We start from the raw sequence: 24,347 nt of genomic DNA, 5'->3' as shown, positions 1-24,347 counted from the left end.
CATATTTGTTAAAATGAGTGGAGAATTATTTTATGGGGGGGGTTCTTACATGGGAGGTTCCTATTCAGAGGCCCTGGACGTGAAGCCTTCCAAAAATGGTTTAAAGGAGATAGCTCCATTGAGTCCGGGTGGCTTGGTAGCATTTAAATTGAAAATCCATTTTTGTTCAAGTTGGAGCAATATTTTGTTTAGATCTCCCCCTCGGATGCCCTGATGTACCCGGTCAAGTATTATGAATGAAAATTTGGGGAAAATGCCTTCATGTACTAGGGTAACATGTCTGCCAAGGGGTAAATTGGGATTGCATGTCTTCATTGATAAAAAGTGTTTGTATGCCCTTCTCCAGAATTCCTTGATAGTTTTGCCTATGTAAAAGCTGTTACATTCACATGTAAGCATGTATACAACACCGCTAGTGGAGCAATTTGCATAGTGCTTAGGTGTAAAGGTGTCACCATTGGGTAATGTGATATTGCGGGAAGTGTTGAGGTATCTGCAATAATTGCAGCCTCCACTTGTGAATGTACCTTTATATTTGCAAGGATCAGTTTTAGTGCCCTTGTATTCGCTGCATACAAGCCGGTCACGCAGAGAGCGTGCTCTCCTGAATGTGACGACGGTCGTGGCTGGCACAAAAGGACCAATAAGAGGGTCCATGGTCAACATGTGCCAGTATAGTTATAATTTTCCAAGGATCAGTCTCTCTCCACCTCCTGGTTCCTTTGTCGGATGCGAGGAGATAAAAGGCAGCACAAAAAACATCCCCCCTTGTTCTCCTGAGGTGCATCATTGTTTTTAACTATGTATAATTATGGATGCATTTATGACGTATCGAGCTTCTGATACAGGGTCAGTACAACCCTAGCTTTTATTCAATGTTAGTATGCTACAGTGACTATAACCTTTGTATTAGCCACGCATATTATGTTATCTATTTTTTTGTAGATTGATATTATATGTTTGCTGATCCATTTCCCTGAGGAAGAGTTTGAAACACTCGAAATGCGTCGTAATAGGAATTTTCACCTGTATTGTGCTCTTTGTGTTTATTGTATTTTGCATCCTGTTTTTTTGCTTTTTGTATGCACACATTTATTCATATTCCTTCTACCATTTGGGCTTCTGTTTTGCCCATATAACAACTACCCCTTTGATTTTACTTGTAGTAAAATAAAAATATTTGTTTTAAAGTAAGATATTGCCTACTAAATATTTGTCCTGCCCCTTTAAAGTCCCACTGAGGCACCCTTTCCGCATCCATAGCGATAATAAGGCGACATCGAATCTAGGAGAGTGATGGTTGCCAAACCCTGAGAAATTTGTTATGGGTATCAGAGAGAATAGCGAACAGTTTTTCATTAACCATAACATCATTCAGGCGATTTTTGACTGCCTCAAAGCTCAGGGCTGGGGTTTTCCATGCTCTCGCTATTGTCAATTTAGTTGCAGTAAAGGGATGTTGTGACAGTTGCCATTACGGGCGTAATAATTCAGTGATCAGTTTGCCAAGGAGTGCCTCAAAACGGATCCCTTTTAAGGCTCACTTGAAATAGACTACGAAGTAGTGCGTATACTCTGATCCACAGTCTTCATACCCGCGGACACGTCCACCAAATATGGGCCATGATGCCCTCCTGGGAGCACCCCCTGAAGCAAAGTGGAGAACAGGCTGGGACGAAGCGGGCCAGTCACATCGGAGTGCAATACCACCGGTACAGAACCTTATAAGTGTTTTCCAATATAAACACATTACGCGAGCACTTAGATAAGGCTAATGTCATTATTTGCCATTCCTCTGGGTCCAGCCTCTTCCCCAATTCCTTCTCCCACTGCAGATGATAGGGCCTCAATGGAGATTTCTTTGTGGAAATCAATGCTGAGTATATCAGGGATATCAGGCCAGGTGAGTGGGGCCTGGTTCTACATAGGCTCTCAAATGGCGTCAACGTATATGGAATGGCTTGAAGTTTAATGAGGCTTTGGAGAAAATGACGGATTTGTAAGTATCTAAAATGCTCACGCAATTGTATGTCATTCGACAAGCGCAAAGCCTCTAATGACGAGATCCTAGTGGGGGTGAGCAATGAATGTATGTCGACGAAGCCATTCGTGGTCCACCATGTAAATTGCACGGGGTTATCTAGACCTGGGGGAAATAACGGGCAATGGAGGAGCCGTAAAAGAGGGAGATGGGGAGAAATCAGCCTAGCAGAGTATTTCATCGAGTCCCAAACTCGCAGTGTCCAGAAGATCTTTCTGCTTGTTTGGTCCTGGTCCTCCTGACCAGCCCCCCATGGCCCTCATGGCCTGGGGTGCGGAGCCATCCAATTCAGAGACTCGGGGCTGGCTAGCCCGAGGCAAAGTAACTGGAAGGAGGATTCAAAGGTGGTCCCGGTGCCATCTCATCTGTGGAGGCCCAGCAACTGAGGAAGCAACCAGGGGAGGGCTCCTCGGGAGAAGTCTGCGCTGAAGGCTGGCTTCTCAGAAAGAGCCTGGAGGCTTAGTTGAAAGACACCAAGTGAATCTACACTCATACGGTATCGCCGGACCGGCTGCGAGATACTGGTACCGTATGATGGCTCTCTAATTTTATCTAAATCCTTCCGTTACATCCAAGTCTGTGGCAGAGACTTTATTCACAAGTGTTCTACATTCAAGTCTGTGGCAGAGGCTTCGCTTTTCTCAAACACTCTATCGGCTGCTAGGCCTATTGAGAGGATGTTTATCCGATAGCGGTGAGAATCCAGTTGTGAGTGGCAATCCTCTGGATTTCTATAGTGAGAGACTTCCTATCTTTTTGCAGTTCTAAGAGTACATGAACTTCCTACCTAACCCTCTACCCTTCATTGTTCTGTCTACTTGTTGATAAATAAATAGCCTAAGGGCCGGTTCACACTGCAGGCGAGGCGACATCGACTTGCCTCGCCGCGACCTGCCGCGACCTCAGCAGCAACTTGCAGATGACTTCTGTATAGAAGTCAATGCAAGTCGCCCCGAGGTCGCCCAGAAGTAGTACAGGAACCTTTTTTCTGAGTCGGAGCGACTTGAGTCGCTCCTCTCAGAACGGTTCCATTGTACAGAACGGGGGTGACTTGTCACACTGCGGCGAGGCGAGTCGTGTCGCCTCGCATCGCCCGCAGTGTGAACCGGCCCTTAAAGCGGATCCAGTGTCAGTCCCTGCAGTTCTTTGGGCCATCTACCTTGGGAAACCCCTAGACGCACACAAGGTCAAGAAGGTAACGGTAAGCCCAATAAAATCAGCCGCTCCTTCGGGGGTCAGTGCTACAAGTACATGGTACAGCAATCACACATTAGGAATATGAAGTGTTAGGGTAACAAACGCTTTAACCGCACAGCTTAGTTTGACTGGTACGGCCCCCGGACACAGGGCCTGTGTGTCAAGGGCCATGCACCCGTCCCCGTGTACCTGTCAAACAAGTTCATACAGCCGACTTATATCAGTCCCTACTGCTTACACTCTAAGGTCCCTAACTCACAATTATACGTACATATAGTAGAGCCAATTTAGACAGGAGCCAAATAACCTACCAACATGTGTTTGGAGTGTGGGAGGAAACCCACACAAGTACAGGTAGAACATACAAACTAAAAAAGCACAAATCTATTGCGCTAGGGTTTGTACAAGAATCCTAAATACAGCAGCTAGTGGGGGTTAAATGGGCAGGTGTGCTTTAGGATCGGTGTATACAGTTCCTCAAAGATGCTGCTTGCAGGACTTTTTTTTTATCGTCCTGCCGGCGCACCACTCCAGTGTGAAAACCCTTGGGCTTTCACACTGGAGTGAAAGGAGAGGTGCTCTGCAGGAGCTATTTTTAGCAATACAACGCCTCAGTGTGAAAAGGGTCTAAGAGAGTGCTCCTAATCTCAGCTTGTTACCTGTATAGAAGACACCTGGGAGCCAGAAATCTTACTGATTGATAGGGAATCAAATACTTATTTCACTCAATAAAATGCAAATCAATTTATAACTTTTTTTTAAATGCGTTTTTCCGAATATTTCTGTTATTCTGTCTCTCACTAGTATATATATACACCGACCGTTAAAATTATAGACTGATCATTTCTTTGTCAGTGGACAAATGTACAAAATCAGCAGGGGATCAAATGTTTTTGTAGCGGCAGCTCCTGAAGAGCACGCGCTATGCGTTTTTCTAAAATTAAAGTTGCCTAAACTGCAGTTTGGTTTGGGTATATTTGTCTAAATTGGACCTCTGCATCAGTCTGACTGGACTGTGAGATGTTTAGCCTGGCCACAGGGGGCACTGTCTCTGGTGGCAGGCGTGGAACTATAGTCTGGTTAGGTGCTTAAGTTACTCTCTTTCGAAGCCAGGTCAGTGGGAGTGGCCCTCTCGCTGTGCCCTCTGGGAGAGGGTATTTAAGATGTGGATGTCACATGGTTCGGGGTTCCGGTCCAGTATGATGTGCTGATTACATGGTCCTGATCCTCCTGACCAGCCCCCAGGAAGGCTATGGCCTGGGGTGTGTGGATCCACCCAACTTTAATGTCTTGGAGCTGGCTAGCTCAAGGCAAGGAAACTAAAGGAGGATTCTGAGGTGGTTGGGTGCCGTCTCCGGTTCAGGAGACACCCAGTGACTTCAAGCATTCCAGGGGAGAACTCTTTAGAAGAACACCACATACGGGTTGGTTTTCTTAACAAGAGCCTAGAAGGGCTGAAGTAACCGAGAGAATCCAGTCTTGTAGACATCGCCAAGCTGGCTGAAAGATCTAGGTATCCTACAGGTGTTCTACAGCTTAGTTTCCCTACGTGTTCTGCAACAACGTCTGTAACAAAGACTTGTTCCTGAGTAAGCACCTTGTTGGCTGCTAGGCCTTGTGAGAGAGGGACTGTCCAACCTGAGTGTTCATCCAGCTGCGAATGGCTATTCTCTGGATGCAGTCAAAGTAAGCAAGTTCCTTAATGTTTATGGACTTTGACATTGAGAGTAACTTCCTTTTCCAACCCTCTGATCCCAAGTTGAAAGACTGTTCAATTGTCTGAGTTTTTGCAAATAAAATCCATTCAAGTGGATCTATTGTCAGGTCTCAAGTTACTGGGCCATCTACCACGGGACATCCCCTAGACGTGCAACAAAGAGAACGGAAGGTAACGGTAAGCCCAAAATTAACCAGCAGCTCCTTCGGGGGTTAATGCTATACTTTTTCCCTTAGAGTGCGTTGGGAGCCTCGCGGTAAATCGCTGCTATTTTTAGCGGCGCATTACCATCGTTTTAGCGACAATATTCGGCTGCTAGTGAGGGTTAATGACGCCCCGCTAGCAGCCGAATATTGTCGCTAAGACGATGGTAATGCGCCGCTAAAAATAGCTGGGGCACTTTAAGAGCTGAGTATACACCTCTCCTACAGTGCGGAAAAGATGCGGCTTGCAGGACTATTTTTGCCGTCCTGCCAGCGCACCGCTCCAGTGTGAAAGCCCGAGGGCTTTCACACTGGAGTGGCGTTTTACAGGTGCTATTTTTAGCGCTATAGTGCCTCAGTGTGAAAGCAGCCATACTGTATATCTAAATCTGCTATTAGATTTAACACTCCCCTCCCCCCAGACTGACAATGGTGCTGTCCAAAGGGGATCCCCTGTACTCAGTCCTCCAGAGTTGGGTTTAACACAGAAGGTGTGTTACTGGCCAGATCACCGGGTGAAAAAGGCAAAATAAAAGAAAACGAATGCAGCCACCACATCCTATGATTGGAAAGCTGCAACATATTACGTTTTGAGTTTAATACCACTTTAATACTAAATATAGAGAAACCAGAACCAGTCCATTCATGACTGGTTTTCTTACCGGCCAATCTATACAAACCACGAAACACGCAATGCATGTGTAATGGAAATAATGTTTATACAAAGTGCGCAACAGAGAGCCCTTTGAAAGGATTAAACATCTCATACTATTGGGTAACAACTAATCTTCTGGATTCCAAGCCCAGGCCTCCCATTTGATGTCTGTTAATGCAGGTATCCATTATCTAACACCATAATTGATTCTTAACACAAGGTATCAGCTCTGCTGGAGGCTTTAGTCATTACTGTATTTAAAGATTAACTGTCATTTGGATTAAAAAATAAAGAAGGCTGTGATTAACTACACATAGCTATATTATTTCCTAATTGTTTACAAAAGATGGGGTTTAAACTAATTATAGCTTTAAAAAATATTTGATGTATATCCTCCAAAGAGAAGTTCTTTTTTTTCTGATTATATTTAAAAAGAAAATTCTATTCTAGTATGTATTCTTAAAGAGCTATTAAACCCAAAACTGAAAATGTAATACATTGCAGCTTACCAATCATATGTGGTGGCTGCATTAGTTTTCTTTTTTTTCCCCGTCTTTTCTCCCTCTGATCTAGCCGGTAACAAACCTCCTGTATTAGAGAGTGTCCACACACTGGATGTATGAGCATGGGGGGGGGGGTCGCAGTGTTAGATGCACTAGCAGATTTAATTACACTAGCACATTGATACTAAACGCCAGCTAATATTTATAGCCCGTTACAAAAAGTTTTCTTTCCTTTTGGGATAAAAGTTTTACATAAATAAATAAAAGCTGATCATTGCAAGCACCCCCTGTCAGTGATAAATGATTTGTCTAATCCCTGTAACTGATGCAATCTGTAGGAACGCTTGTTCTGTTGAAAAACAGACACTGGCCAGAACACCAGGTCAAAATAGAAAATCTAAAAAGAAAGACTAGAGGAATCAATTGCACATTAGGAATGCCTACAAATCGGGCTTCATGTAAGGGGAGGAGCAAACAAGCAACAATGGTAAAGCACAGGCACACGAATTCGTAAACCAGCAGGTAAGCTTTTAATCTCCTTAAAGAGGAAGTAAACCCTGATGGGATTACTTCCTCTTTGTCTCCCTGCAAAGGTAAAGCATAATGGACTACTATGCATCGCATAGTCGCCCATTATGTGTCACTTACCTGACACAGGAGCCAGCGATGTCACCGCTGTCCCCTGTAGTCCGGAGCATCCATCTTCTTCCGGGTATCGCTGCTCCTGCCACTCACAGCGCCAGAGCAGCGATGATGTCACTCCCACGCATGCGCACGGGAGCCGCCACAAACGGCATATCGCCGTTAGCGGTGGCATGCGGCTAACGGCGATAGTGCGCCTGTGTGCCGCTGTCTACGGCGCATACGCTGTAGACGGCTGTCACTGTCTTTTAGTAAATATCTCCTAAACCATGTAGGTTTGGGAGATATTTCTTGGACCTACAGGTAAGCCTTAATCTAGGCTTACCTGTAGGTCAAAGTGGTTTGTAAGGGTTTACAACCACTAAGCCCAGGTTTACAGGTAGCTGCAGGAATGAAGCCGTGCGAATTCAGCACAATGTTACTCCCGCATGTCAGTCCCGATTTCGGCCGCAATTACAGAGACATCCGTGCAAGTTTTTCGCAAAATACAGTACAAAAAATAATCCCAACCATGGCACTACCTGCCTGGAGTTTGCATATTCTCCCTGTACGGGTTTCCTCCCACACACCAGACATGCTGATAGACAGGAACCAATTAACCTAAGTTGGCCTTATTACGTATATCTATGAATGCAAGTTAGGGACCTTAGATGCTGAGCTCCTTAAAGTGGTTTGCCCATTAAAAAAAAAAAAAAAAAAAAAAAAATTAAAAAAGTCAGTTACAAATACTGCAGCGGCTGACTTTTAATAATTGGACACTTTCCTGTGCCAGGATGCAGCAATGCAGGGGGTCAAAGCCCTGCTTGACTCCCCCTTGTTTGGCATTGTGACTGTGGGTGCACCGCGAGTGGCCGTGCAATCATCTGGGACCTGTCATGTGTCCCAGATGATTGACAGGAGGGAGGGGGCAGAACTGAGCCCTTCATGCACCGAGAGGAAGTGATGTCACCAGCCCAGGCACTAAAGGAGGCAGACTGAGGGACCCCCTAGCAACAGCCATTTATTTTTATTTTTTGGGGGGGGGGGCCCAACTCCACTTTAAGGGCAGTAACTGGTGTGAATGTATAAAAATATGTGCTGTGTAAACCGATGCCGCTATACAAGTACCTGTAGTAATAAATAAATATAAAAAAAATAAAAACATTTAGGCCATTTCTTCTCCAGGTTACGTGTTATTCTTGATAAAAAAAAAAAAAAAAATAGATAACTTAAAAAATACAACATCATGGCCACTAGATGGAGCTGACCATCATGTCAAATAAGTATTTATTTACTTTGATCATCTACTCCATCTAGTGGTCATACTATGGTATTTTCCTAAAAATTAAGAACATTCCACCGGGAGAGAAAATAGTCTGAAAAACGTTCATTTTGCCCTCACTTGCACAGAATGGATATACATTTTAGTTTCATAGGACAAATAGCCCTATGACTCTTAATAAATACAGTACTCTCCTACATGCGGAGGCTTGAATTTTTCAACACCTGAGCAACCCAGTGTGCCCCATTCATGTTACAACTGAGCAGAAGGAGAACATTAAAAAAAAAGCAGCATTTCTGAATTTAAGTCTCTGTCCACTGCCACACGGCAGATCAGTAGTGCATAGAAATTAATGAAGTGTCACTGTGTGAAATTTCAATAAAGTTACTGACCACTTGACCTCCAGAAGATTTTATCCCCTTCATGACCAGGCCATTTTTTGCTTTTAGGCACTGTGTTATTTTAACTGGTTATTGCGCGGTCATGCAAAACTATACACAAATAAAAATGATATCATTTTTTTTTTCACACAAACAGGGCTTTCTTTTGGCGTTATTTGATCACCAAAGGGCTTTTTTATTTTTTGATATCAAAAAAAATAAAAAAATATACATTTTGAAAAAACAATCCAATATTTTGCCGTCACAAAACATACCTAATAATAATAATAATAATAATAAAAAAAAGATCTAATTTCTTCATAAATTTTGTCCAAAAAGTATTCTGTTACATGTCTGATAAAAAAAAATCCCAAAAAGTGCATATTGATTGGTTTATATCTGCAATCTATGGGATATATACTGTCATTTTTTTCCACCAATAGTGGCGACCAGTGACTGTTCACTGGTCATGACGTCACTTCCGGTTTACTCAGCTGCTAATGGCGCCAATTTAAAAAAAAAACCCTAGTATTCCAAAACACCAGTTTTGGCATTTTGAATACTTTTAAGTGCAGAGGAGGGATTTGGGGTCTTATAGACATAGACCCCAGGTCCCTCCATAAAAAGTACCTGTCACTGCATGTTACTATCACAGTGGAATTTTCCTTTTTTTTTTTTTTTTTTTTTTAATACACTGTCTCTTTAATACAAAAAATGCATTGTCGTGCCTGCAAATGTAAATGATGTCCAAACCATACACCTGAGGTATCGCATCGAGAGCAATGTCTTCAGCACAAAACCTCCCCTGTAAGGGCTCTTTTACATGGCCGATCCGTTCAGGTCCGCCTGTCAGTTTTTCAGGCGGACCTGAACGGATGCTCCATAGAGGTCTATGGAGGGACGATGTCAGCGGCGCCATGTGCCCGCTGACATCCGACCCGCTCCGATCCGAAAAAGTGTGACGGAGGAAAAACCTACTTTTCCATCCATCTGTGGGTCGGATCGGGTGACGACGAACTGTGCGGTCCGTCATCATCTGATCTCCCATAGGGGAGAGCGGCGCTCTGACTGGTCCGTCCCTGCACAGTGTGATTTACTCGGTGCAACACCATCTTTTACAATATACCAAAAAAATTGGGCTAACTTTACGGTTTAGTTTTTTTAAATTCAGTTAAAGTGGAGGGCCACCCTAAAATAAAAAAATTGCAATAATATTCTTAAAAAAAAATTAAAACTTTTTTTTTAACTTACCTGAAACCCCTGTTGCTAGGCAGTTTTCCTAATCTGCCTCTTCCTATTCCGCAGCGCTTCCAGCTCTTCGGCAAGCGGCCCCGTTGCCTTCTGGGACATATGTGTGTGTCCCTGAAAACAACTGGGCCATTCACAAAGCACGGCGCGACTCACATATGCGCAGTAAGAAACAGGCAGTGAAGCTGCAAGACTCCACTGCCTGTTTCCCTTCGTTAAGATGGAGGCGCGGGCAGCTGATCCGATGGACGGATCGGCCTCAGGCGGCCGACATCACGGGCTCGCTGGACAGGTAAGTGTCCTTATTAAAAGTCAGCAGCTACAGTGTTTGTAGCTGCTGACTTAAAAAAAAAAAAAAAAAAAAAACGCAGCTGGAACACCACTTTGAGTGTAGTTTTTCCAAAATAAATTGCGTTTAAAAGACCGCTGTGCAAATACCGTGTGACGCAAAATATTGCAATGACCGCCATTTTATTTTATAGGGTCTCTGCTAAAAAATATAATGTTTTGGGTTCCAAGCAATTTTTTTTAGCAAAAAATTAAGATTTTAACTTGTAAACAAATAGTGGTTAACCACTTCAATACTAGGCCCTTTTGGCCATTCCTGCCCAGTACAATTGTCAGCTTTCAGCGCTGTCACACTTTGAATGACAATTGCACGGTCATGCAACACTGTACTGAAACTAAATTGTTATCATTTTTTCCCACAAATAGAGCTTTCTTTTGGTGGCATTTTATCACCTCCGGGGTTTTTATTTTTTGTTAAACAAACTAAAAAAAAAGACCAAAATTTTAGAAAAAAAATAAAAAGTATTTCTTAGTTTTTGTCATTAAATGTTGTTTTTCCCTTCACTGACGGGCACTGATAAAGTGACACTGATGGGCACAGATATGGAGAACTGAGGGCACTGACAGGTGGCACTGATAAGGTACTGAGAGATTACTGACAGGTGTTACTGCTGGGCACTGATTGGCACTGTGGTGGGCTCTGGCACACTATTGTTGGGACACTGCTAGGCACTGATATGCGATTTGCACACCTGAGGGGGGTGTGCCGATAATCAATGTGCTGATTATCAGCACAGGACCCACCCCCCCCCCCCCCCCAACAGGGAGAGCCGCTGATCAGCTCTCCATCATGTCAGCGAGGAACCGAGAAATACTGTTTACTGGCACTTCCTGGATCACACAATGATCAGCTGTGATTTGTCACAGCTAATCACGTGGTAAGAAGACCCTGACAGAGGCTCCTTATCACGATCGGAGACGGGCGCGCCCGGCCGTCATTCTGCATACGGCAGGCGGGAAGTGCTTAACCGCTTAAGGACCGCCTCCTGCACATATACGTCAGCAGAATGGCACGGCTGGGCACAATCACATACCTGTACGTGGCTCTTTAAGTGCCCAGCTCCGGGACCAGTGGACCCAATCACTACTGGTGTCCCACGATTGGGTCACAGAGCTGAAGAACGAGGAGAGGTCTGTGTAGTGTGAGGTCTGTGTAGATGCATAGTGTGTAGTGGCGTGACACCGCCGCTGAAGACGTCAATGACGAAACGCGTTCAACAGAGAGTTACGCTTACTACGTCACTTCCGGGTCGCCTACGGTGGTTGGAACGCAGTTGGAGCGCACGCTGCACATCCACCGAGCGGACCCCGCAGTGTGTTCAGGAGATTCGCTAATTAGGGCTCTACCCTAGGGGAATTTACAAATAATATATTTTTTGCAAACGGAACCAATCTGGGAATATTGCTCACTCTTATTGGAGCAATTTATAAAGTAAAACTCAGGACTGTTCCTGTCCCCTTTGGGCCAGATAGCCATTAGCGTATATTTTATCTGTGTTTTTGTATTTTTATTTTTATATTTCTTACACACATTATCTTGATTCTTTCATTTTATTTTTTAGGGCTGATATATAAGAAATGGTTCAATAACCCACGGAGTCTATGTTAAGTGGAAGTTTTGGACTGTGTTCCATATTGATTACCATTTTCTTTTATAGACCCTTTTTCAAGATTATATGAATTTTGTTTTTTGTGGAAATAAACGGTTTTTAAATATTCTATCAGCATCTCCTTTAAAATAATTTTTATACATATTACACTATGGAGATTATAATTTTTTTCCTATGAGGGCAAAATGGAATTTTCTTCTGGATACGAATGACCACACAGCATATGGGCCAAGGAGCTGGATTTCCTCAAAGCTGGTTTAAAGGCGAAGTACCCCTGTAGGGGTGTATTCTTCTGGTGAGTGGGGTACCTTGTGGGGGAGCACGGAAGTCACTTTGAAGAATTTACAACAAGCACTAAAGTCACCTTATGGACATATACTGTTGGATTTGCACAATTGAAGATTTTTGACAGTGGACACTATAGTCTTTTTTTTTTGGGGGGGGGGGGGGGGTTTGGTTTTTTCTTTTCTTTTTACTATTAACTCCTTTTTTTGCTGTTTTTATTTTTTGCTTTGTTGTTTTTTTTGCTTGGGTTTTTATTTTTAATTTTTCATTCTGGGTTTTTAGTTATTTTTTATTGTGATTCACTTAGTTGGGTATTTTTTAGGAATATTTGCTTGTGATATATGTTTACAGTAATTTGCACTTTAGAATTTTAATTTGAATTTTAATTGTCTTACTTGTATCTAATTGCACTTCATACACTTTTTCATATATCTGCACTTTCAAATTAGACTTGTTTACAAATTTATCTGATGAGTGGTTGGATAAGTCACATTATTAATACTCATGCGACTTTAAGGTTATGGTCGCATTGAGTATCACAGTTGTTATTTAGATTTCTTTCACATAATTTACATATTTTCTTGGTAAATTATAATTCTTTTAAACACAGATGCAAAATACACATATATTACAATAGATAAGGTCACACTTACTACATTTCTGTCCGAATCGCAAAGGGTCAATCTATGCGATTTTAGATGTTAACAGCAGAGGTTATCATTCTGTCTAATTTTGTACAGTATTAGAGCTAGTGGGTTTGAAAGTATTGTATCTCTTTTGACAGGGAGTCAATATCTCCATGGGGTGGCAACTGGATGTTTAAGATTGTTATTTGAGAGACAGGATAGTTCTTAGAATAAGTTGGTGCATTATTGGACTTGTTGGCATTATCAGGGTTTCCCACCAAAATACACTCTCTTTTTGGGTGTTTGTAATTATTCTACAATAGTTTTTTAATAAGAGGTAGCGCCAGATACCCCAGTTTTTTAGGTTTTATTTAAACCTCTCCCCATGCTTCCTACTGAGCCTGTCACTGATCGTCTGTTCCCTGTTATAGGGAAAGACGATCAGCGACATCAGACGCCAAGCCACGCCCCCTACAGTTAAAAAAAAACACCCCTCCCCTAGAGGTTAACTCCTTCACTGCCAACGTCATTTACACAGGAATCAGTGCATTTAAATAGCACTGATTGCTGTATAAATGACAATGGTCCCAAAAAAAAATGTCCAATGTGTTCGCCATAATGTCGCAGTCACAATAAAGAAAAAAATATATCGCTGATCGCCGCCATTACTAGTAAAAAAAAAAATTTTATAAAAATGCTATAAAACGATCCCCTATTTTGTAAATGCTTTAACTTTTGCGCAAACCAATCGCTAATTGCAATTTTTTTTTACCAAAAATATGTAGAAGAATACGTATCGGCCTAAACTGAGGAAAAACTTTTTTTTTTTTATATATATTTTGGGGGGATATTTACCTCATCTCTCCAAGTTCGTGCAAATATGCGAACGCATACGCAAGTCGTGCCCACATATGTAAACAGTGTTCAAACCACACATGTGAGCCATCGCGATCATTAGAGTGAGACCAATGATTTTAGTTCCAGATCTCTTCTGTAACTATACACAAGTAACCTGTAAAAAAATGTAAATCATCGCCTATGGAGATTTTTAGGTACCAAAGTTTTTCACCATTTGAAAGCACCCCATCGCACCCACATATGTAAACATAAGTAAGTCACACCCACATATGTAAACGGTGTTCAAACTACACATGTGAGGTATCGCTGCAATCATTAGGGCGAGAGCAATAATTGTAGCACAAGATCGCCTCTGTTAGGGCCCATACACACGACAGGACTTTTTGACAACAAACATGCAAATTAGCTGTTTTGGAGCAACATCCGTCCGTGTGTACGCTCCATCGGACAAACTTTTTGGGTTTTCATCGGGCTTTTGTTGGCTGTGCGAACGGACAAACTTTCTGCAAACAAAAGTCCGATGGAGCAAAGTCTGATTGTGTGTACAGAAAACCATAGGACTTTTGTACAAAGTACAAACAGGCATGCTCAGAACCAATGTAAAAGATCAGACAACAATACAGAAGTTGACCAAAGGTGGCGGTAAAGAGCAGAAAAACCACATGATTTGGTGAAAGTTGGCTGAAAAAGTCCTGCTGTGTGTATGCAATACAAGTTCAGGGCCAACACCCTTTGTACAAACTTTCCCTTGGATTTTAGTACAAAGTCCTATCGTGTGTATGAGGCTTTACACCTCTTGCACATTGGGGTACTTTGCAGGTGCTACAGCGCTAAAAATAGTGCCTGCAAAGCGCCCTAAAAGAGACGCTGCTGTCTCTCCGAGGGCTTTCACACTGGAACGCTGCGCTGGCAGGATGGTAAAAAAAAAAAGTCTCGTTAGCAGCATCTTTGGAGCGGTGAAGGGGTGGTGTATACACACCGCTCCTGCCCATTGAAATCAATGGGCAGCGCGGCTATACCACCAGCAAAGTGCTGCTGCAGCAGCGCTTTGCCGGTGGGTTTAACCTTTTCTCAGCCATTAGCGGGGGGGGTAAAGCACCCCGCTATCGGCTGAATAGCTCTGAAAAATTTACGATAAAATGCCGCTAAAGATAACAGCGCTTTACCACCAACGCACCCACTGCCCCAGTGTGAAAGGGGCCTAACTGTAAAAATTTTTAAAGCGTTGCCTATGGAGATTTTTAAGTACAGTCGCCATTCCACAAGCGTAACACGTTAAGTATCTATTTACTCAGCATAACATCTTTCACATTAAAAAAAATTAAATAAATTGGGCAAACTTTTTTTTTTTTTATTCATTTTCCCCCGAAAAAAAAAAAAAAACGGGTTTTAAAAAACTGCTGCGCAAATACAGTGTGACATACAAAAATTTTAACGACTGGCATTTTATTCCCTAGGGTCTCTGCTAAAAAAAATATATAATGTTTGGGTGTTCTAAGTAATTTTCTACCAAAAAAAAGAAACAGATTTTTACATGTAGGAGAGGAAAGCCTGAATTGGTCCGGTGTGGAAGTAGGTAAGCATTGTAGTTTGTCCCCATTCCACGGGCAGACACAATTTTAAAGTGGGATATGTTAGGTATATATATATGTTTGGGGGTCATTTTCTAGCAAAGAAAAGTCGATTTTTACATATAGGAGTGAAGTGTCAGAATTAGCCTGGATAAGAAGTGGTTACAGCAAATTCTACCCAAAAAGTGGAACTTCCACTGATCTGATTCTCCCCCCTGATGCCACATTTTCCAGCTTTTGGGGGGGGTACCTCGTCCCCACTTCTGTTGGACCTGGTGAGATAGGTTGGAAGTTCTGCCCCTCTCCTCTCACCCCCCGCTAGGCCATTCAGAAAGTGCAGCGAGCACGTGCAGTAGGGACCAGGCAATGGCAGCACCGACAGCTGATGGAGACATGCCGACATCGCGGGCTCCCGGGACAGGTAAGTGTCCTTATATTAAAAGTCAGCAGCCGCAGTATTTGTAGCTGTTGATTTTTATTTTTTGGGGGTGGGCGGAACTCCGCTTTAAAAGCCACACAAGGCTTAACGCTCAAAATATCGCATGAAGCTACTGTGCCGGGTTTCTGTGAACGAGCTGACCTTTGTGTCCAGTGCAAGAGCATGCTTTGTGACTTTGCACACATTTACCAAACGCTACATGTGAGCGCAGGCTTTAGCGTTCAGTAAATGCGTAGAGAACACGCGCCACACTTTCGTTGCCATTCATTGTTAACGACACCCCAAAACGCAGCAGAAAAGATGTGCGTTTGTCAAATCAAAAACACACGGGTTAAAAAAAAAACGCACAAAGCTCGACACCCAGAATTATGCATGAGTTACTTAGTCGCATTTTTGCGCCATTTATTTGGATGGGCCTGGTGCAAAAACACGCGTCACAATAGTACATGCGTTTACGAATTGCTGCAGGCTCAGCGCTGAAGGGTCCTTACTGTAACTGCTTCTTCCTGCTGACCTCCAAGTCACTGAAGGACACATTAGTGGTGTGGTACTACAAGTCCCAGCACAGGCTCTATTCTATTATGAATGAGCCCCAGGTGACGTCACCAGGCCTCTCACCTCGTCATCATTCCGGTACCTCTTCCGCATGTGCCCCAGGTCCATGACGTCACTTCCACTTGTACAGCTGGCCGCTCGGACTGAGTGTGATCCAGAGTACCGAGCTACCTGCCACAGAGACGTCACCAACCCCCGCCACATGGAACAACACCACCTGACATTACAGATCGAGGGTGGAGCCAGCGTCATGGAAACACGAAGGACCAATTAGCTGCAGCGAAGCTACAGCCACGTGATGGTAGGTGGTGTCACAAACAAGGAAGTGGTGGTACACCTGGAGGGAAATTAGCCAATCAGCGTAGGCGGCACTGACTGGGGTAGCAAATCACAGGCGAACTGTCATTGAGAGGGGGCGGGGCTTAACATCCGGAAACTGCGGAATGTAAACAGACACATGGAGGTGAGAGAAGGCAGTGAATGAGAGAATGGAGATCGTGTGATCGGGGGGGGGTGGCTGGGCTGTGTGTGCACTGGGGGTGCTGATCAGGGTGGGGGGCTCAGCTTATCAGCAGTGTCCTGTCACAGGGGAGACACCTGGGGTCTGCGGATTGGGGCATTCCTGGGGGGGTCCTGTGTGTCAGATAATGTTATTATTATTATAAAGAAATGATATAGAGCCAAAAGTTTGCCCAGCCCTTCACAGAATAGATCAGATGAATGCTCCAGGTATAGATCCATGCTGGAAATCAATCCCTGGGGTCAGGGGCATTGCTAGGTCTACAAAAGATCTGGGGCTAGAGCCCATAGCAGCGAAGTAAAGAAAGTCATACGCTTGGGCAGGCATACACATGTATATAATATACGTACGTGTGTGTGTATATATATATATATATATATATATATATATATATATATATATATATAATATATATAATCTCCAGAGAGCCCCCCCCTTACATCAGGGTCCCCAGAGCCCCCTTACATCAGGGTCCCCAGAGCCCCCTTACATCAGGGTCCCCAGAGCCCCCCCTTAAATCAGGGTCCCCAGAGAGCCCCCCCTTATATATATCCCCAGAGAGCCCCCCCACTTACATCAGGGTCCCCAGAGAGCCCCCCTTACATCAGGGTCCCCAGAGAGCCCCCCCTTATATATATCCCCAGAGAGCCCCCCCACTTACATCAGGGTCCCCAGAGAGCCCCCCTTACATCAGGGTCCCCAGAGAGCCCCCCTTACATCAGGGTCCCCAGAGAGCCCCCCACTTACATCAGGTTCCCCGGAGAGCCCCCCACTTACATCAGGGTCCCCAGAGAGCCCGCTTATATCAGGGTCCCCAGAGAGCCCTCCTTACATCAGGGTCCCCAGAGAGCCCCCCTTTCCTTGGGGACCCCTGCAGAGACTCGGGGGCTATGTGCCCCAGATTCAGGGCTATAGCCCCAAAAGCCACCCCCTATCAACAACGCTGCCTAAGGTCATGTTTACACTTTTGGTTGGGGGAGGGGTGGTAAAAACAATATGATGGGGGTGTACACATGCTGCTTGCAGCCATTATGCTTTGCATGGCGGTGCGGCAAAAATGATTCTCATAGTAGCAGTAACGTCCCTCAAATGGCGGGGGGGTCACATAAGCACATGAAATGCATGTGGTAGTGAGGGGGTTTAGGGGTTAAATCAGGCAGTGGGGAGACAGCATACAGCTCTCTGATGGGCGATCCACCACAGATCACTTTTCAGGGGGTAGTTTAATGCCCCATACACACGATGAGATTATCAGACGAATGATCGTCTGTTTTTTATTGTATACTAATCTCAGATCGAATCTGATGAGTTTACTAAAGTCACCAAAATTCCCGCACGACAGAAAAAAAAAAATTGGAAGTGATGTCATGTGCTGTAATGCATTTGTATTACATTTTCGAACGACAGCTGTACTGATTAAACGAAAATCGTACGATCTGGCATCATACGGAAAAGATTTCCGTGCATATCCGATAGAATAATATCAGATGAACTGTCCTGATCGGCTCTCAAAAGCTCTGTACTAATGATCTGATTATCATACGATCGATTCGAAAGTGGTATTTTCCCGTGCGATTCTCTGATCGTATGTTTTTATTTTTACACTGTCCCTTTGAATTTCTTTGTATATTTTTTATCACTTGCATTACTATTACAAGGAATGTTTACATTCCTTGTAATAGGAATAAAAGTGATAAAAAATTAAAAGGGGCAGTGTAAAAATAAAAAGTAAAATAAATAAGAATTTTTTATAGGGCATGCATGACAGGTTCTCTTTATTGAGAGATCTGAGGTCAAAAAGACCTCAGATCTCACATTTACCTTTTAAAAGTGAAAAAAAAAAAAAAAATTATTTTCCCTTTAACAAAAAATTAAAAATAATCAGCCCATTTAAGACCGTGAGGCGGAAGTGACATTAGACATTGCTTCGGTCCTCCAAGGGCATAGAGTCGAGTGGGGGGGGGGGCACTATCTTGCCCTCACTTGACTTCCTGCCTATCACTCCAGCAGATCGGATTGTTTCCACCTTTACTGATCTCTTTGGTAAGCGTGGAAATTATCACCTCTCCCGCCGCCTCTAAAAGTGATGTCGTGGTGAATGTGCCGCTGAGACCAATTTTATTTTGTAGACAATCACCCACAGAACAAGAAGATCCCAGAGTTATGGCAGTTGGGTTCTGCCATAACAACAATTTTTAGCGTCAAATTAATGATGTAAATGTACTGTGGGTGGTCGTCAAGTGGTTAATGAGCCCTAATGGTCAGGATAGCCTCAGGATTGGAGAACTTAGGTCTATAGATTTCTCCACCAGAGTGTTCATGAGAGAAATAAGGACTTTATTACACCAGAAGTTTACCCACATCAGTGCTGAGAACAAGTGATAATTCAGTTTACTTTTTAAATCTAATACATTTACTCTTACAGGGGTCTTATATAATGAATGGGGAATTATAAATGTCAAACCTAAAAAAAAAAAAAAAAGCCATTAAATTGGAACTAAACCCTGATCTCTTTTACAGCCAAGGAAGCTGCCATCTTAGTCTCCATGTGATCTGCATTTACCATGGTGCTGCACATCTGATCAGCTATGACATCAGCCACTTGACAGCTTGAAAGTTTGGTTCAGAGGTAAGATAAGCACTCTAGTAGCGGTAGCAGTTATAATTTTTTGTGGCATGCCTTGAATGTGACTGTTTTGGAAAACCGTTAAATCGATGGATTTAGTTCCACTTTTTAAATGGACTTTAGCTGCATATTGACAGTTACAACAGATTTAAAGTGGAAGTAAGCCCATAGATTCAAATGTTTTTAAAAAACAGTTACAGTTCCGGCACATGCCGGGAAGGTAACTGTCACATTGGTTGCGATTTCCACCAAACTGTCGAACCATCCAATGGCTGGTGTCATAACTGATCACATATGCAGCATCATGACAGTTGAAGATTAAACAGAGGCCAACATGGCAGCTTCCTTGGCTGAAAACGATAGGAGAGTTTAGTTCCACTTTAAAGCCAACTGAACTTTCACTTTAAATTTGCTAAATACATTACAATCCTGGAACACAGAGTAAATTTGAGTGAATGGAAATTTCAGCAGGCATGCTTGGGAGGTGCAAGACCCAACTGTAAGGATTTCTAAGAAGAAACTATGTAACTAATTAAAAAATTAAATTGAAAAACAAATTGATCCCTATTATATTGCTGCTAAAAAAAAACCCTGAGGGAACCCTTCCATACTAATTGAAAAACCTTACTGTGAGTTCTCAGCAAACCTGGGGCAGGTATAGCGGTAGTGAAGGTTTTATTTTTTTCTAACGCAGAACTAAACCGTCCTATCCTTTTCAGCCAAAGAAGCTGCCATCTTGGCCTCTGTTTGATCTGCAACTGCCATTGTGTGGTTATGACTCCAGCCATTTGAGGGTTTGACAGTTCGGTTGAGAACACAAGCAAACGTGACAGTGAGCAATTTCAGCATGCTGGGAATGTAACTGTTTTTTGAAACTGTTAAATGGATGGATTTAGCTACTTGATGGACTCATCATTAATGACTGGTTTTATCATTTAACCGCTTCCGGACCGCCCACCGTACATATACTGCGGCAGGGTGGCCTGGCTGTGCAAAACAACGTACCTGCACATTGTTTCCTCTTCCTGGATCTGGGGCGTGCAGAGACTCGGTTTCGCTCTGATTGGACACAGCAGGAGCCAATCAGCGGGTTCAGCGGCCGTGATGGCCACCGGCCATCGTTCGTAGGAGAGGCAGAACGGCGGTCTGCCTATGTAAACAAAGCAGATCGTCATTCTGTCAAAGAGGAAAAGAGAGATCTTGTGTTCCTGCTATTCAGGAACACAGATGTCTCTCTTACTCTCCACATGGTATGAAAGCACACCCTAGGAGCACACACAACCCTTTGATCGCCCCTGATGTTAACCCCGTCCCTGCCAGTGCCATTTATACAGTAACAGTGACATTTTTAGGCCCGGCTCACAGTATTGGTGTCACTGGTCCCCAAAAAGTGTCACTTAGTGTCCGATTTGTCAACAAATAAAAATTCCATAAAAATATCCCATAGTTTGTAGATGCAAACCAATCAATATATGCTAAGTGGGATTTTTTTTTACCAAAAATATGTAGCAGAATACGTATTGGCCTAAAGTAAAGTGATGAAGAAATTAGATTTTTTTACATGTTTTTATTGCAAATGTTTCGTAGCAGAAAGTAAAAAATATTGTTTTTTTTTTTTCAAAATTGTCGTTTTTGTTTAGTTTATAGCGCAAAAAAATACCACCAAAAAAAAGCTCTATTCGTGGGGAAAAAAGGACATCAATTTTGTTTGGGTACAACGTCGCATGGTTGCGCAATTGTCAGTTAAAATAATGCAGTGCCATATCTCAAAAAATGGCCTTGTCATTAAGGGGGTAAAACCTTCTGGGGCTGAAGTGGTTAAACTACACTGATTTATTTTTTATTTTTTAGGGCTCGATATTTTTTTAAACAAGCAGATATAATTTTTCATCATTTCAGAGCCGTGCGACTATATCTAAACATCATTAATTGAATTCTTTTATGCCTTTTTCCTTCATGTTCACCTGGTGATCCTGCTACCACCATGCTGCCTGTCCTATGTTGACAACGCCCACTCACTGTCTTGTATCTTTGGAGGAGCAGCACTGTCAGCATAGGCTTCTTTCCTGATTCGGGCTACAAATACCTCCGCACTCCTCCTCCCTATTACATAAAGGACTGTTGTTTTGTAGTTCACAGAAGATAGCTAGTGAGGCTGATAGCATTGCTTGAGGCTCCGTTTAGTACATAAGAACTTATAAGGACACAAGGTTTCTGAAAATTAGTGTGTATTTTTACTTACAGAAAATGCACTTAGCCTGAAAAAAAGAAAAATTTGTGCAACAATTTATGGACTGATGAGCTGTAATACAGTCATGGCCAAAAGTATTGGCACCCCTATATATCTGTCAGATAATGCACCACTTCTCCCAGACAGTTGTTGCAATTACAAATGTTTATGAATTTTCATGTTTATTTCTTTTGTTTATATTGGTATGACACAAAAGTGGAGAAACAAAAAGCCAAATCGGACACATTTCATGCAAAACTCTAAAAATGGACTGGGAAAAATTATTGCCACCCTCCATGCAATATATGGTAGCACGCCCATTGGAAAAAGTAACTGAAATCAATCACTTCCTGTAACCATCAATGAGTTTCTTACATCTCTCTACTGGAATTTTGTACCATTCTTCTTTCATCAACCAGGTCTTTCAGATTAGAAGGATTCCCTTTTCCCAACTTCTTTTTTGAGATCTCTCCACAGGTTATCTATGGGATTTAGATTTGGACTCATTGCTGGCCAGTTCAGTACTCTTCAGTGCTTTTGTCTTAAACCATTTCTCAGTGCTTTTTGATGTGTGCTTTGGGTCATTGTTCTGCTGTAAGACCCATGACCTCTGATGGAGACTCAACTTTCTGACACTGGGCCCTACATTGCACCCCAGAATTCCTTAGTAGTCTTTGGATTTCATAATGCCATGCACATGCTCAACACATCCAATGCCTGAAACAGTAAAGCAACCCCAAAACATCAGTGAACCTCTACCATGTTTGATCATAGGGACTGTATTCTTTTCTTTAAAGGCCTCATTCCTTTTTCTGCAAACAGTATAATGATGGGCTTTATCAAAATGCTATCATTTTGTTTTTCGTCTGTCCACAGCACTTTCTCCCAAAAGGATTTTGGCTTCTTCAGGTGAATTTTGGAAAACTCCAATCTGCCTTTTTTATGTTTTTGTGTCAGCAGTGGGGTCCTCCTGGGTCTCCTACCATAGCATCCCTTTTCATTCAGATGGTGATGTATAGTGCAAGCTGACACAGTTGTACCCTGTGCCTGAAGGTCAGCTTGAAGATGATCGAGATTCTTTATCCACCATTCGCCCACATCCATGGAGATTAGCTAGAGTGCCATGGACTGTAAACTTCTTGACAGTGTTGTGCACAGTGGACATAAGAACATTAAGATCTCTGGAGATGGACTTGTAACCTTGAGATTGTCCATGCTTTTCCACAATTTTGTTCATAAATCCTCAGACAATTATTTGCTGCTTTTTGTCTTCTCCATGCTCCATGTGGCACACAGAAATGCACAACAGAATGGTTGCGTTAATTTTTCTGGAATCGCCTTTCAGGACAACCCCGGAGAGAGTGTAGCTCCACCTTCTTCTCAGGAAACACATGCCAGTATGCCTAATAAAAACTCCTCCCCTTCCACCATGGCTTCAGTTATTGTATTTCCTCCATGGTGGAAGCATGTGCCTGGAACCAGGGAAGCTACATGCTCTCCGGGTGGTGGAGCAGGCTTACCTGTGGTGGTTGTTTGTTTCATTGCCAGCCAGCAGCCCCCCCAGGTCCCGCCGTCTCAGGGGAGTGAGGTCCTTCAGGGGGCCAGCGTCTTGTGCCTGGGGTCCGTGGCTTAGCGCAGGGAGGGCTCTGTGGCTGGCGGGGGCCGCTGCAGGTCAGCGGCATGTCCCCGTTTGCGGGTCCAGGTCCCGGCCAGCAACACAGGGCACTTTGAAGGGACGTGGCGCTGTGGTTCCAAGCGCCTGTAACGTAGGGACCAGGGGGCGGGTCAGGTGACCAGCACTTCCATTTCTGGCCAGCGGTGTCCTACTCGGCGGAATGGACAAGGGGAAGACAGCAATGGTGGAGGCAGGCGCCCCTAGCACCGGTCCAGCCCAGGTAGGTGGGGTGCAGTGGTGCCTTTCTACTCTACCCTATGGGCTTCTGTAGGGATTTTTTGTTGGTACCTCCCTGTTGGGGGCCTGTCGCTGCAGGGTCAGAGGTGACTTCACTCGGACCCTGCAGCATGGTTCAGGGGTCTCACATGTGCCTGTGGTGATGGGTCTCTGCACTGACTTGGTGGTGGTTGTTAGCAGTTAGACACTAGGCGAGTGTAAACTGTATGTCCTTTCAGGAAAAATGATTAGAAAAGCCTAAACCAAGCCAGAGAAAATGTCCTTCTTGCAAGAACCCCCTTAGAGATTCGTGGCAGAAGGCAATGTGCAGAGTTTGTATTAAGGAGCTGGTGGAGGAGGAGACATCCCAGCAGTACAAGGATCGATTTTCCTTGGTTAAAGAGCTGACAAACTCATTAAGTTCCGTCAGATCCATCCTAATACAAAGTCCATCAGTGCAGGTTGAACCCCAGAACCTACCACCTAGTCTTAAGGCATCTTCATCTAAACCAGTAGAGACCGTGGACTCAGGTGATGAAGGGGGGAGCACTCTTGTCTCCCTCAGAGATTCAAAGGAAGAGGATAGCAGGACCTCTCCGTACAAGCTATCACTGGAGGAGGTAGATGACATATTGAGAGCAATCTACACTACTCTGGAAATTCAGGAGGAAAAAGTACAGTTGTCAATTCACGACAAAATGTATCAGGGTATGGACGAAACAAAACGTAGAGTTTTTTCGGTCCATATGGTCCTTTTGGATTCAGTCAAGAAAGAGTGGAAGGATCCAGAAAGAGACCCTTTTTTCAAGTCCCTCAGGAGGAGATTCCCCTTTGAGGACAAGGACTCTGAGGTATGGAACAAGAAGCATCAAGTTGATGCGGCATTCTCTCATATCTCTAGGTGCACGGATTTAGCCTTTGAGAATATGGGAATCTTAAAT

General features: G+C 43.5%; 2 protein-coding genes across 6 annotated transcripts in view; one reads left to right on the top strand and one right to left on the bottom strand.

Moving 5' to 3' along the window:
• PNPO (pyridoxamine 5'-phosphate oxidase) overlaps positions 1 to 16,406 on the bottom strand; it is a 93,778-nt gene extending 77,372 nt beyond the window's left edge. Inside the window, exon 1 of the mRNA XM_077459746.1 lies at positions 16,203 to 16,406. Coding sequence (XP_077315872.1) covers positions 16,203 to 16,391 — 189 coding nt within the window. The 5' untranslated portion in view covers positions 16,392 to 16,406. The remainder of the gene's footprint in view (positions 1 to 16,202) is intronic.
• Positions 1 to 24,347, top strand: part of LOC143935690 (uncharacterized) — a 76,613-nt gene that overhangs the window by 20,380 nt on the left and 31,886 nt on the right. For 3 of the 5 annotated variants that reach the window (XM_077459743.1, XM_077459745.1, XM_077459740.1), the window contains exons 1-2: positions 16,452 to 16,602; positions 19,180 to 19,288. The gene's annotated coding sequence lies outside the window, so the exon portion shown is untranslated. Of the gene's footprint in view, positions 1 to 16,451; positions 16,603 to 19,179; positions 19,289 to 24,347 lie in introns of those variants that run through there. The other 2 variants (XM_077459741.1, XM_077459744.1) reach the window with 2 other exon arrangements.

This window comes from Lithobates pipiens, unplaced genomic scaffold (genome assembly GCF_037356315.1).
Source record: "Lithobates pipiens isolate NorthernLeopardFrog02 unplaced genomic scaffold, aLitPip1_a1.2 Scaffold_28, whole genome shotgun sequence".
Classification (NCBI taxonomy): domain Eukaryota; kingdom Metazoa; phylum Chordata; class Amphibia; order Anura; family Ranidae; genus Lithobates; species Lithobates pipiens.
The sequence above is the reverse complement of the archived record's forward strand: the minus strand, read 5'-3'. Positions and strand labels throughout refer to the sequence as shown.